The following is a 14,811-nucleotide window of genomic DNA, read 5'->3' on the forward strand; positions in this document are numbered from 1 at the left end:
CTACACCACAGTCTAAGGGGATCTGAAATGTAGGTAATTAAACCAGCAATAATTACATCCATTCCCCCTGCTCCTCATCAGCCTGCTGGGTAGCAGACTTCACCTGCCCGAGCTGTGAAGAGTAAGAAAATGCAGTCTGTGACCTAAACACAGCTTCAGAGAGTCACAGAGTGTCAGGGGCTGGAAGGGACCTCCAGAGCTCAGCCAGGCCAAGCCCCTGCCACAGCAGCAGCACCCAGAGCAGGTCACACAGAACACATCCAGGCAGCTCTGGCAATGTCTCCAGAGAGGGAGACTCCACAGCCCCCCTGGCAGCCTGTGCCAGGCTCTGGCCACCCTCACAGGGACAAAATTCCTCCTCCTGTTTCCATGGAACTTCCTCTGCCTCAGCTTCCACCACTGCCCCTTGCCTGTCCCTGGCATCACCCAGCAGAGCTGGCTCCAGCCTCTGGCACTACCCTGCACATCTTTATCAACATGACTGAGGGCAGCCCTCAGGCTCCTCTTCTCCAAGCTAAAGAGCCCCAGCTTCTGAGGCTCTCCTTGTAAGTTTGCCCTAGGAAGAATATGGAAGGTGGATCTGCAGAAGGCATTCTGACTGACTCAGCCCAGACTCCTTCTTCCTGCCAAATGTGATGAGGTTGCCACCCCCAAAGAGCAATCCCATCCTCTCTGCAGGGTGGCCTGACATCAGCATCTGTGCTCACACCTTGGGCTCCCACCAGCAAAACTCAGACATCTCAAAGAGGCAACCAAGCAGGGAAGTACTGGAACCATTCTCTTCCTCCTGCCCAGTCTCCAGAGCTCTCCCATTCCATGAACTGGCAAATCTGTGTATTTACTTTTATAAAGCAGGGACTGAGAGAGGTGGAAAAGGACAACACAACTGCCCAGAAAATGATTACCAGTGCACAGAGCAGCAGAAGCAGAGTGGGAAGCTGTCAAGTCTAGCTCCTCTCTGGGAATGCAGCAGGAAACTTGTGTTGACACCATTGTTTAACCCTTCCCCCTGCTTTCCTGCAGGTGAACAGAGCTTACAGGATTTTGGAGGCTATAATTAACCTGGAAGGACTTCAATAGAGCTGCAGATGGCTTCAGTCCTCCTTTGTTACACAGTAAGCTGTCTAATGATGGGAGAGTAACAAAGCAGTGAACCCAGTCACACAGAGAAGCTGCAGAAGCTCCTTCATCACAGCCTCTCTGTGGCAGGTGAGGTGAACAACCACCGTGTTCTGAATGCTAGAGACAGTCTCATGGAGGCTATGAGGATAACTGCGGGCCTGGCACAGCTGTGTGAGGAGGAGAGGCTGAGAGCCCTGGGGCTGGGTAGCCTGGAGAGGAGAAGGCTGAGAGGGGATCTGAGCAATGGTTACAAACAGCTGAGGGCTGGGGGCAAGAAGCAGGGGCCAGGCTCTGTGCAGTGCTGTCCTGGGGTAGGACAAGGAGCAATGGACACAAACTGGAGCCCAGAAGTTGCACCTCAAGATGAGGAGAAACTTGTTTGGTGTGAGGGTGCTGGAGGTCTGGAGCAGGCTGCCCAGAGAGGGCTGTGGAGTCTCCTGCTCTAGAGACCTTCAAGTCTCATCTGGAGGTGTTGCTGTGTGCCCTGCCCTGGGTGCCCCTGTTCTGGCAGGGGGCTTGGACTGGATGATCTCTGCAGGTCCCTTCCAACCCCTACCCTTCCATGATGTTGCTCTGCAAGAAGGAATGCAGGATAGATCTGAGGGCCTACACCTCTGTTATTTTATTTCAGCCCTGAAGACAGGCTTAGAAGGATTCTTCTTCTTTCAAGTTATTTCTGTATATAATAAATATTGCAACCTCCTGCCTTGTAAATCCTGAATGCCTACAGTCTGCTTGCATTACTTCTCACTGATGTCATCACTATCAACACATGCAGTTTAAGAGACACTGAATCACAGGATGCTGGGGTTGAAGATCACCAAGTCCAACCCCCTTGTGGCAGGTCACACAGGAACACACCCAGGTGGGTCTGGAATGTCTCCAGAGATGAAGACTCCACCACTTCTCTGGGTAACCTGTTTCCATGCACCATCACCCTTATATTAAAGAAGTTCCTCTTTGTGTTTAGATGGAACTTCTTATCTTCAAGTTTGTGCCAGCTACTCCTTGTCCTGTCACTGGGCACCACTGAGTAAAGCCTGGGGCCATCCTCCTGACACCCACTCTTTATGCACTGATCAGCACTGAAGAGCTCCCCCTCAGTCTGCTCTTGTCCAGACGAAACAGCCCCAATTCTCTCGGCCTTGCTCACAAGAGAGGTGTTCCAGTCCCCTCAGCATCTTTGTAGCCCTTTGCTGCAACCTCTCCAGCAATCTCCTGTCCTCCTTGTACTGGGGAGCCCAGAACTGGGCAGGCTTTCACACACTGCCATGTGTAATTTTCACACAAGGGCAGGAGTATTCCCTGTGCTTCCTGAAGTACTAACCCTTGAAGGGGCAATCCAGCTGCTTGAGGCTAGCTGCTGTCTGACCTGACCTCTCTTGAGTGCAGTCAGATCTTGTGCTGTTAGCTTTTATGGAGTTAAGCACTTGTGCACCCACATGCAAAGCAGAAGGGTGAAAGGGAAGCTGTGCCTCCACAACAGACATCTGAGCTCACAAATTCCACCCCCCATGCTTCCTCTTCACTGAATTGGAAAGGAGTTGCTGCAGGAGAGGAAGCTGATGGGGAAAAGGAGGAAGTTAAAGCCCCTGCAAGTCTGCTGTGCTTTCCACCACCATTACCACTGCACTTGTGGTGAGGAGGGATGGGGGCTGAGGTCAGCTATGCAGGCTGTGCAGCTCCACCAGCTCAGTCTTCTTAGTGCTGAAGAGCTTCTGGCTTTTGCAGGAGTAGACAGGACTCAAACTTCTCTGCTGAAGAGAAACTCTACTCAGTCTCCATCTCCCTCCTTCCTCTTTCCAGCACAGAAGGAGGAAGCATCCTGTTCAACACTCCATGACACCCAAAGCAACTTCTCAGGCACAGTTTAATGACACAGAGACCCTGGGAGGCAGCATGGGGACCCAGCCAGGATAAAGGAGGTTGGGCTGATGTCCCTCTGAGCTGCAGTAAGTCAGAGGTACTGACCCTATCTGGCAGAGCCCTCAGGATGGTGCAGGGCACTACCAGCCAAAGATAAAAGTGGGCTTTTGGTAGCTCTTTGGGTGATTGCTGGCAGGGTGAAAATTAATTCAGATTAGTATCTTGGCCACAGAGTGGCCAATTGATCACCTTTAAGTAACCTGAGGCCAGCACACATGCTCCTGTCTACCTACTAAAACTGCTTCATGCAATGTCCAGCCTAGACCAGCACTGTTCCCAGAAACTCAGCTGAAAACTCCCTTAGAAATCAGGAAAAGTTGGACACAAATCTGGGATATTCCCTTCGTGCCTGTGTCCCCCTGTCTACCCCAAGCCCTGTGTGTCCCTCTCTTCACCCCACCAGAAGCAAATGAAATCACAGAATCATCTGATTGGGAAAGGTCTTCAGCTCATAAGAAAGACACAGAGCTGTTGGAGAGGGTCCAGATGAGGACCAAAGATGATCCAAGGGCTGAGGCACCTCTGCTGTGAGGATAGGCTGAGGAAGCTGGGTGTGTTCAACCTGGAGAAGACTCCAAAGCAGCCTTCCAGTACCTGAAGGCATCCTACAGGAAGGCTGCAGAGGGACTTGTCATGAGGGTGTCTAGAGACAGGACAAGGGGGAATGGTTTGAAGTTGTGCTAGTTAGAAGCAAGCTGGAATGTTTGGTAAAAGAACTAGATAACAGGCAGTGAAATGAAAACAATTGATGTCAACTTCTCTCACAGTCTCGCTGAGAGCTCTGGGAAGAAGAAGTAAACTTTCTCCATTTTGTCTCTCACTCTTGCTTTTGCCTTAGACCTGGTCACATCTCAGTAACCCTGGCTCCTGCTAACCTTGCTCCCTAACCTCTTGGCTGCACCTCTTTTCTTCCTGAGAACTGGGGTAAGGTTGAGAGGGCAGGGGGAGGTGTTGGGGTGGTTTGAGAACCCCTCCTGGGGACTCAGGTTTCTGGGAGGGAGTTGTGCTTTTGTATTGTTTATCCTTTGTATATTTCTGTATATAATTGTATATAACTGTATATATTGTAAATAGCTGCTTGTAAATTCTGCTAGCTGTAAATAAATTGCTTCATCTATATTCCCAGGGTCCGTCTGAGTTAGCTGGGGCAAATACAAAGTGTGGGGGGGCGGGGTAACCCCCAAACCATCACAGAAGTGAGGAGAGTAAGGCTAGACTGGATCTTAGGAAGAAATGTGGTGGGACCCTGGCTGCCTGGGAGGGGTTAATATGCCTTCTCCCTAGGGGTGTTCAAGGCCAGGCTGGATGAGGCCTTGAGCATCCAAGTCTAGTCAAGAGGCTATCCATGTCCACAGCAGGGAGGTTGGAGTAGATGATTTCTGGGGTCCCTTCCCACCAGAGCCATTCTGTGATGAACCATCAAGTCCAGCCATAACCTAACACCTCTCAGACCATGTCCCCAGGCTCCTCATCTCTGAAAGCCCTGCAGGGACAGTGACTCCACCACCTCCCAGTGCCCCATGGTGAAGACATGATGGATGAGGACTTACTTTTCCCTTTGAGTCATTTTGTAGCCTGAAGATATCTCTGACATCAGGAATGTGGTGCTGCTTGTTCTTCTTCCTCATGGTCTGGGGTGACAGTCTCCACGCGTTTCTCCACCGCCGCCCGCTGGGTGCGGGTCAGGGTGGACAGGAACACCACGCTTTCCAGGGAGTCACCAGAGCCCTCAGCAAACAGGTTTGACAGACCTGCCTCCTTCAGCCACTCTTCTTCCAGTTCTCCCTCTGAGCAGAGCGAAGAGGAGAGGAAAAAAAAAGCATAACTGTTGGCCTTTGGGTACTGCTGATCACCCTGGATGCTCCCGAATGGGCAGCTCACAGGGCAAGCACAGAGGATCCACAATTACACAGAGAGTTAGGGTTGGAAGTGACCTCTGGAGATCATTGAGTCCAATCTCCCTGTCAGAGCAGGACCATAGAATGGCCTGGGTTGGAAGGGACCTCAAAGCTCAGCCAGTTCCAACCCCCTGCCATAGACAGGGACACCTCCACTAGAACAGGTCACTGAAGGCCTCATCCAACCTGGTCCCTCCACACCTCCAGGGAGGTTGTGGAGCACAGAAGCACAGAATGGGATCTTTGATCAAAGACTCCATTCTGTGCTTCTGTGCTCCACACCTTCCTGGACAACTGTGCCAGTGTCTCACCACTGGATCACCTAGGGCAGGTCACACAGAAACACACCCAGGCAGGTCTGGAGTATCTCCAGAGATGAAGACTCCCCAGCCTCTCTGGGCAGCCTGTTCCAGTGCTCTGCCACCTTTAATTGAAACAAATTCCTCCTTATGTTTAGATGGAGCTTCCCATGTTCCAGTTCATGCCTGTTCCTCCTTGTCCTGTCACTGGGCACCACTGAGCAAAGCCTGGGGCCATCCTCCTGACACTCACCCTTTAAGTATTGATCTGCATGATGAGATCCTTCCTCACTGCTCTCTTTTCCAGACTAAACAGCCCAAATTCTCTCAGTCTCTCCTGACCAGAGAGATGTTTCAGTCCCCTCAGCGTCTTTGTAGCCCTTTGCTGCAACCTCTCCAACAATCTCCTGCCCTCCTTGTACTGGGGAGCCCAGGACTGGACAGGCCTACTGAAGACTGCCATGGCTTTCAAACACTGCCATGTGTAATTTTCACACAAGGGCAGGAGTATTCCCTGTGCTTCCTGAAGTACTAACCCTTGGAGGGGCAACCTTGCTGCTTGAGGCTAGCTGCTGTCTGAGTGGCTCTCTGCTGGACTCTCTCCAGCAGGTCCTGGGTCTCTCTTGAACTGGGGAGCCCAGAACTGGACATGATACTCCAAATGTGGCCTCACTAGGGCAGAGTAGAAGGTCAGGAGAACCTCCCTCAATCTGTTGGCCACACTTTCATCGATACACATTGGCCTTCTTGGCCACCAGGGAACATTGCTGGCTCGTGGCCACCCTGCTGCCCACTCAGCACTGCCAGGACCTTTTCCCCAGAGCTGCTCTCCAACAGCTTCAGCTCCCAAGCTGAACAAGAGCAATGACTTTGACCACCATGTCTCAGACAAACCTCTTGCTTCTACAGAGCTTCCAAAGGCTTCTTGATACCAAAGCTTTTAAAGCAGTTAACTCAGTAGAGAAGCTATGGAGTAAGCTTTACAATGAACCTACAGCACTGCTATGAACTCAGCAGCTGGTTTAGACATGTACCTAGATAGAAACGTGCCTGGTGAGGTCTGAAAGCCTCTGATCATTGCTGCTTCATTGATTTTCAATTCTCAGTCTTTGCAGCTCCCTCACCTTACATGCCTCTGCCCCACTTTTCTCGATACACTAATGCTCCAGCTCCACATGATGAAGGACAAACCAGGCTGCAGGAGTCACCTTAGTGCTGCTTTTTAACCAAGTCTTCCAGGGCACTGCCTGTTTCTGGTGGTGCCATCAGAGGCAAGCAAAGCAGATGTTCACCAGTGCCCTCTGGGATTTAAGTGTGGGTCATTGATTCATGGAATGGGTTGGCTTGGAGGGGACCTTAAACATCTTCTAGTTCCAACTCCCTGCCATAGGGCAACCTGGGCTGGTGGGAGATGGAACCTTAAAGATCATCCTGTTCCAATCACTGCAGGGACATCTCCCACCAGCACAGGTTGTTAAAGGCCTCATCCAAGCTGGCCCTGACCACCTCCAGGCAGAGGCATCCACAGCCCCCCTGGGCAGCCTGTGCCAGTGTCTCACCACCCTCAGTCTCAACCATCTCTTCCTCATCTCCCCTGTCACTCTCCCCTCTCCCAGCTCAAAGCCATTATCCCTTGTCCTGGCACTCCTAGTCCTTGTCAGAAGTCCCTCCCCAGCTCTACTGCAGCCCCTTCAGGTCCTGAAAGTTCTCCCTGGAGCCTTCTCTTCTCCAGGCTGAACAATTCCAACCCTCCCAGCCTGTGCCCCACAGATGGGCTGCTCCAGCCCTCCCTTGGACTCCATGTATTGGAAACCTTTCTGCTTGCTGTAACACCTGCACAGCCACCTGTCCCCGGATGCCTGCTGGCTGCACTCCCAGGAGTGCACTCCTTACCATCTGGCTCTTTCACTACTACTCGTTCCTCATGATTGTTCCCTCTGGTTTCATGGATGTTTTCAAGTTCTTTCCAGTAGTCATCCATAGAGAGCTCATCCAAGGAGTCCTGGGATCCTGAGCGGTCAAAGGATGCTCCATCAGGGCTCCTCCTGCAGTGGTCATGGTTCATTGTATACTGGCCAGAGCGACGGCTGCAGGCAGAGAACAAAGAGCAGCTCTTGGTCAGTACAGGACAGTTCAGTGCCTGTGAAGGCAGTTAGTGATGGAACCTGCCAAAGTACCAGAGGAAATGACTGCCCCCAAGTCAAGCAGGGTATTTAAACACAGAACCACAGAATTAACCAGGTTGGAAAAGACCTCCACAATCATCCAGTCCAACCTAGCAGCTAACCCTTCTCATTAACTTAACCATGGCCTCATGCAGCCTGCTCTTAAACACCTCCAGGGACAGTGAACTCCACCACCTCTCTGAACAGCCCATTCCAATGCCAGTCTCTCTTGCTGTGAAGAACTTCTTCCTAACATCCAGTCTGAAAGTGCTGAAGCCAAGCCTGGCTGGGGCACTGTGTGCCATGGCCTGGCTGACTGGACACGGGCTGGGTGCTAGGTTGGGCTGGATGAGCTTGGAGCTCTCTTCCAAATTGGTCGATTCTATGAACCTGCCCTGCCACAGCTTGAGGCTGTGTCCCCTTCTTCTGTCCCTGGCTGCCTGGCAGCAGAGCCCAACCTCACCTGGCTACAGCCTCCCTGCAGGCAGCTGCAGACAGCAATGAGCTCTGCCCTGAGCCTCCTCTGCTGCAGGCTGCACACCCCCAGCTCCCTCAGCCTCTCCTCACAGGGCTGCTGCTCCAGGCCCCTCCCCAGCCTTGCTGCCCTTCTCTGGACACCTTCAGCACCTCAACATCTCTGGAATCTACTGAAATTTAACATTTCTGCTATACATATCTCCCAGCCTGGCTTGGCACAGGAGCCTGCAGTGAAGAGGAAATCATGAATCCAAGTTCTAGTAACCTGAGTTACATTGAACCTCTAATTCAACCTGCCACAGATACACAGATCACACAAGGTTGGAGGGGACCCTCAAAGGTCTTCTTGACCAACCCCCTGCATGCAGCAGGTACACCTCCAACTACAGCTGGCTGCTCAGGGCCACACTGAGTCTCACCTTGAGTGACTTCAGGGATGGGGCCCCCACCCTGCGCAGCCTGTTAAAGTATTCCCCCACCCTCATTGTGCAGAACTTCCTCCTGATGTCCAACCTGAATCTGCCCTGCTCCAGTTCCAAACCATTGCCCTCATCCTATCCCCACAGGCCCTCCCCAGTCTGCCTGTAGCTTCCCTTCAGATACTGTAACGCAGCTCTAAGGTCTCCCCAGAGCCCCTGTCCTCTCCAGGCTGAACAACTCCAGCTCCCTAAGCCTGTCCTCAGAGCAGAGGTGCTCCAACCCCTCTGTTCACCCTCATGGCTTTCTCTGGACCCCCTCCATCAGGTCCTTGGCCTCCTTGTGCTGGCTCCAGCCCTGCAGGTGAGGTATCCCCAGAGCAGAGGGGCAGGATCCCCTCTCTCCATCTCTACCCAAGCTGCTTTGGATGCAGCCCAGGCTGCCCTTGACCTTCTGTGCTGCCAGTGCCCACTGCTGGCTCCTGGGCAGCTTCTCCCCCACCAGCACCCCCATGTCAATTCCACAAACTTCACCTTACATCTCTTCCTAGCATCACCACTCATAAAGAGTTCTTCCAGAGTGCCTTTCCACCAGACTGAACTCACAGAGCTTGGCACTATTCTTACTTTTTTTCCTTTGCTGTTCTTTTATTTCTAATTACTGTTTGGTCTGGTAGCTATGACCTTAATTACAGGGACAAAGCAGGATCACTGAGCTTGTGAACCACAGGGGTGAGTCCAAATGTTTAACAAAGGCCATAGCTGCTTCTGTCCTGCCTTCTCTTTGACTCGAAGCTTACTGCTTTTGTAGTTGGATGTTGTAGCATTTCATTCACCCTGCCAAGAGCACATTGCTAAGGCTCTCAGAAGTCCTCTGAAATACAGCCGGGGCTAGAGAAAAGAAACCAACAAGCTGAAGCCTCTAAGTCTCATTTCGACCTCAGGAAGCCATTAGCAAAAACAAAAACCCAGCCCTGCCCCAGGGGAGAACTCCTCTGAAAAAGTGCAAAGGTTCTAACGACATCAGTGAGGCCCAACTGGCTTGGGCCATGTTCGGCAGCTGCGTGGGCTGCTGGAGGTGGTTCTGGTGCAGCTGCGGGAAGGGCTTCTGCAGTGGTTAGCCCTGGAGCCACAAGCAGCACAGCTCACACACAGGACACAGCTTCCAGAGGCCTAACACCTGGGGTGGCTACACGCAGGAAACCTATTTATTGGGTGCAGAAGCACAGAATCCTTTTGGTTGGAAAAGCTCTCCAAGGTGGTTGGATCCAACTATCACCCCAAGAACACCATGGCCACTGGAGCACATCCCAGAGCGCCACAGCTGCACACCTCTTCAACACCCCGGGCAGGGGCATCCACAGCCTCCCTGGGTGACCTGTGCCAGTGTCTCACCCACACCTGCACACCTCTTCAACACCCCGGGCAGGGGCATCCACAGCCTCCCTGGGTGACCTGTACCAGTGTCTCACCCACACCTGCACACCTCTTCAACACCCCGGGCAGGGGCATCCACAGCCTCCCTGGGTAACCTGTGCCAGTGTCTCACCCAACCTGCACACCTCTTCAACACCCCGGGCAGGGGCATCCACAGCCTCCCTGGGTGACCTCCTGTGCCAGCTGTCTCAACCCCACACCTGGCACACCTCTTCAACAACCCCGGGCAGGCGGCTATCCACAGCCTCCCTGGGTGACCATCGTGACCCAGTGTCTCACGACACCTGACGCCCAACCCTCGCCTTCAACACCCCGGGCCAGGGGCATCCCACAGCCTCCTGGGACACCTGTGCCAGTGTCTCACCCACAGCTGCACACCTCTTCAACACCCCCGGCAGGGGCATCCACAGCCTCCCTGGGGAACCTGTGCCAGTGTCTCATCACCCTCACTCCAAAGAATTTCTTCTAACCCCCAGCCTAAATCTCTCCTCCTTATCACTTAATCTGAGAGAAAGGCATAGCAGAGAGCAAGCACTGTGGACTTATGACAAGGCGAGCACCGAATCACAGACAACAGCCAGCTGGAGCCCCCCCGAGCCCACCCAGTCCCTCCCCCCCAGCACTGCAGGACCAGCGCTAACCCAGGACTCCAAGCACAGCTTCACGCTGGCAGAACACCTCCAGCACTGCCCGGGGCAGCCTGTGCCAACGCCTGATAAGCCTCTGCGCAGCGAATCCAGCCCCACCTGCCCGGCTGGCTGACTCCGCAGGGTTATCCAGAGGGAGGACAAAAGGTCTTGGTCCTTTCACTTCCCCTGTGCCCAGCGAGTCTTGCTGGCTGCCCCCAGGCCACCAGAGCCATACCTTGCTCTCTGCAGATAAGCCCCGCGTGTGGCCAGCTCCCAAATCCTTTCACACCATATGTGCTTGACTCTCTGATAAGAAATACCAACCGGGTGGACTTTGCCTTTAAAGGTAAAGAGCCCTATGGAGGGAATGGGAGTTCCCAGCCCTCCTGCCTCTCTGCTCCAGGTGCAGGTTAATAAGTGATCACCATGCACCCCAACACCACCTCTTAACCTGCCCTCACTGCAGGACAGGGGGGGAAGCAGATAAAAAGGAGTACTTAGCTTCTGCGTCAGCAGCAATTCTACACCTTGCCAGAGGTGGAAGGAGGGAAGAGGAGGCTGAGGGGTGACCTCATTGCTCTCTACAACTCCCTCAAAGGAGGCTGCAGTGAGGTGGGGGTTGGGATCTTCTCCCCAGTATCAGGTGACAGGAGGAGAAGAAATGGCCTGAAATTGTACCAGGGGAGGGTTAGGTCGGAGAGGAAGAAAAATGTCTTTGCTGCAAGAGTGGTCAGGGACTGGCACAGGCTGCCCAGGGAGGTGCTGGAGTCCCCATCCCTGGAAGTGTTCAAGAAACCTGTGGCCATGGCACTTTAGGACATGGTTTAGCGGCCATGGTGGTGCTGAGCTGGGACCGCATGATCTCTGAGAGCTTTTCCAACCAAAAGGATTCTGTGCTTCTGCACCCAATAGGTACATTTTCTGCATGTAGCCACCCCAGGTGTTAGGCCTCTGGAAGCTGTGTCCTGTGTGTGAGCTGTGCTGCTTGTGGCTCCAGGGCTAACCACTGCAGAAGCCCTTCCCGCAGCTGCACCAGAACCACCTCCAGCAGCCCACGCAGCTGCCGAACATGGCCCAAGCCAGTTGGGCTTCGCAGCCCCTGCCCAGGCTTTGCTTCTCCTGCAGCTGAAGGTGCTCAGGGCAGCCTGGGCCCATCTCAAGCAGCCCCTGCAGAGGGCCTGCAGGCTGAGCAAGAGCAGTTTTCACCTTATCAAGCCTTGCTTTAACCTGCACAGCTGCTCAGCAGCTCTCTGGTGGCCTTTCACCTTTGGAACAATCTGCTCTCCCCGACCCACCTGGGCTGAAATTTAACTACCACAGCACAGAAGACACCTTACAGACTGAGTGTGCCAAAAGCCTGCCCTGTGGGGGCTTCTGGCAGGCTGAGGTGGGACACGCTGCAGCAGGCTGGGGGGCTCTGTGCCACGCTTCAGGGTGCTGCTCCTCCTCACCCTCCAAAAAAGGCAGCTTGGTGCCTTCCCCAGAGTGAGCCTTGGCTCAGAGAACCACAGAATGGGTTAGGTTGGAAGGGATCCCAAAGATCATCCAGTTCCAACCCCCACCCCACAACACAGGCAGGGACATCTCCTACTAGAACAGGTCACTCAAGGACTCATCCAGCCTGGTCCTCAACACCTCCAGGGAGGTGGTGGAGCACAGAAGCACCCAATGTGATCTTTGATCACATTGGGTGCTTCTGTGCTCCACCACCTCCCTGGGCAACCTGTGCCAGTGAATCATCACCCTCAACCTGTGCCAGTCTCTCACCAGCCTCACTGCAAACAGCTTCTTTCTCACATCCAATTTCGATCTCCCCTCTGCCACTTCAAACCCATTCCTCCTCCTCCTGCCATTCCCAGACCTTGCCAATAGTCCCTCCCCAGCCCTCCTGCAGCCCCCTGCAGATCCTGCAAGGCCACTCCAAGCTCTCCTCCAAGCCTTCTCTTCTCCAGGCTGCACAGCCCCAACTCTCTCAGCCTGTGCTCAGAGCAGAGCTGCTGCAGCCCTCTCAGCATCTTCATCTTGGGGCTGTTCAGCCTGGAGGAGAGGAGACTGAGGGAGGATCCTCTCAATGTTGATGAAAACTAGGCTGAAGCTAAAGGCATCTGCATGGCTCAAGTCTAAAGGGTGAGTGCCAGGATGGAGCCAGACTGCTCTCAGTGGTGTGCACTGACAGGACAAGGAGCAGTGGACACAAAGCTCAACACAGGAAAAACTTCTTCCCCTTGTGGGTGGCAGAGCTCTGGAGCAAGCTGCCCAGAGAGGCTGTCAAGTCCCCTTCTCTGGGGGCATTCCAGGCCTCTGTGGACATGTTCCTGTGAGATTTCCTCTGGGGGATCCTGCTCCAGCACTGGTGTTGGATGATCTTCAGAGGTCCTTTCCAACCCTTCCCTTTCTGTCATCCTGGCAGGTGCAGCTGGTGTCAGCACAGAGCACTCCAGGCCGTTTGCAGGGTGCTGTGAGCATTTGCTGTGCATTAAAACCACTCCCAGAGACTGCCAGAGGCTGCTCCGGTCCCCAGGCGCAGGCTTGCTCTGCCTGACCAGCCACCATCAGGGAGTCCTGGCGTGGCTGGGGCTGCATACCACACAGTCAAACCACCCAGGTGGCACCAGCTAAAGCCAACAGCAGAGCACAACACCAAAACAGAGAGAAGGGAAATCAACCAATCCTGGTGATAACAGAACCTTATAACAACAGAACTGTTCTGATTGAGAGAGACCTTTGAGATCTTCAAGTCCAACCCTGCACAGAGCTCACAGCTCCACCACTGCTGCTAACCACTGCCACTCAACCACCTCCCTCAGCACATCCATGCAGCTCTGAAACCCCTCCAGGGATGGGGACTCCAGCAGCTCCCTGGGCAGCCTGTGCCAGTGCCTGAGAACCCTTGCTGGGAAGAAACTGTTCCTGATACCCAACCTGAACCTCGCCTGGAACAACTTGAGGTTGTTTCTTCTTGCCCTGACACTTGCTGAGTGTGAGGAGAGACCAATCCCAACCTCACTGCAGCCTCCTTCAGGGAGCTGTAGAGAGCAATGAGGCCTCCCCTCAGCTTCTTCCTCTGAAGACTAACCCCCCCCAGCTCCCTCAGCTGCTCCTCCCCAGCCCTGTTCTCCAGACCCTTCACCAGCTTAGTTGCTTTTCTCTGGACCTACTCCAGCACCTCAATGCCCTTCTTGGAGAGAAGGTGTGCTAGTTTGAAGCCAGCTGGAATGCTTTGGTGAGAAGAACTAGATTACAGGCTGTGAGAAGGAAACAGTAGTGATGGCTGCTGCACTCATAGGCTTGCTGAGATGTGTAAGAACAAGAATGTAAATATAGATAATGCAGACACTCTCTGAGCTTTGTGGACTGCATTTCTCCCTCTCACCTAACCTGCCATCTCTCTGATTAATCCACCTGCTTCCTAACCCCTCTGGCCAACCCTCCAATCTTCCTTAGGCACAAGGCAATGCCTGGGGTAAGGTAGAGAGGGGTGGGAGAAGGTGGAAGGGTGGTTGGGAGCCCCTCCTGGGCACTCAGGTTTCTGGGAGGGCTGCTGTGTCTCTGCATTACCTTTCACCTTGTCTATTCCTGTATCTGACTGTATCTATTGTCACTATCTGCTTGTGCACTGTGCTGAGCTGTCACTATAAAGCTGCATTCCATTTCCAGAGCTGCTGAGCCTGGTCTGGGTGATTTCCTAAGTGTGGGGGGTCAGACAGCACCCAAAGCATCACAGAGGGGCCCAAAACTACACCAAATATTCCAGGTGTGACCTCCCCAGTGCTGGGTAGCAGTGGAGGATCACACCTGCAGACCTGCTGGCAGGTCTGTAAAACATTACAGGCAAAATTAATCTGGAAGAGAGAGAAGTATTTAAAAACCAAGTAATTCCACAGACCCATCAATAAAAAAACCCAAACCACAACACAACCACCAAAGCAACCTTCTTTAAACAGCATTTCACAGCCCCACGTGAGCAGCTTTGCAGAGCAGCTACCAGCAGGGAACAAGCAGAGGTCATTTAGTTCATTACAAGGAAAGCTGTTACTGGGCTGGCAGAAAATAGGTCACTCCTGCAGCACAGCCTGAACTTTCCATGGATTCATAGAATCACAGAAGGGATCAGGTTGGAAGGGACCTCAAAGGTCATCCACTTCCAATGCTCCACCAGCACAGGTTGCTCAAGGCCTCATCTAACCTAGCTTTGAATATCTCCAGGGAGGTGGTGGAACACAGAAGCACCCAATGTGATCTTTGATCACATTGGGTGCTTCTGTGCTCCACCACCTCCCTGGGCAATCTGGGCCAGTGTCTCACCACCCTCAACCTGGGCCAGTGTCTCACCACCCCCAATCTGTGCCAGTGTCTCACCATCCTCAATGCAAACAACTTCTTCTTAACATCCACTTTCAATCTCCCCACTGCCACTTCAAACCCATTCCTCCTCATCCTGG

At 53.4% G+C, this 14,811-nt stretch overlaps 1 protein-coding gene across 1 annotated transcript in view; it reads right to left on the reverse strand.

The window, feature by feature from the left end:
• The window catches only part of ARHGAP18 (Rho GTPase activating protein 18), a 93,269-nt gene that overhangs the window by 48,775 nt on the left and 29,683 nt on the right, over nucleotides 1–14,811 (reverse strand). Inside the window, 3 exon segments of the mRNA XM_064170125.1 lie at nucleotides 4,599–4,682; nucleotides 4,684–4,835; nucleotides 7,139–7,332. Of these exon segments, the coding sequence (XP_064026195.1) occupies nucleotides 4,599–4,682; nucleotides 4,684–4,835; nucleotides 7,139–7,332 (430 nt within the window).

Source organism: Pogoniulus pusillus, chromosome 33 (genome assembly GCF_015220805.1).
Source record: "Pogoniulus pusillus isolate bPogPus1 chromosome 33, bPogPus1.pri, whole genome shotgun sequence".
Classification (NCBI taxonomy): Eukaryota; Metazoa; Chordata; class Aves; order Piciformes; family Lybiidae; genus Pogoniulus; species Pogoniulus pusillus.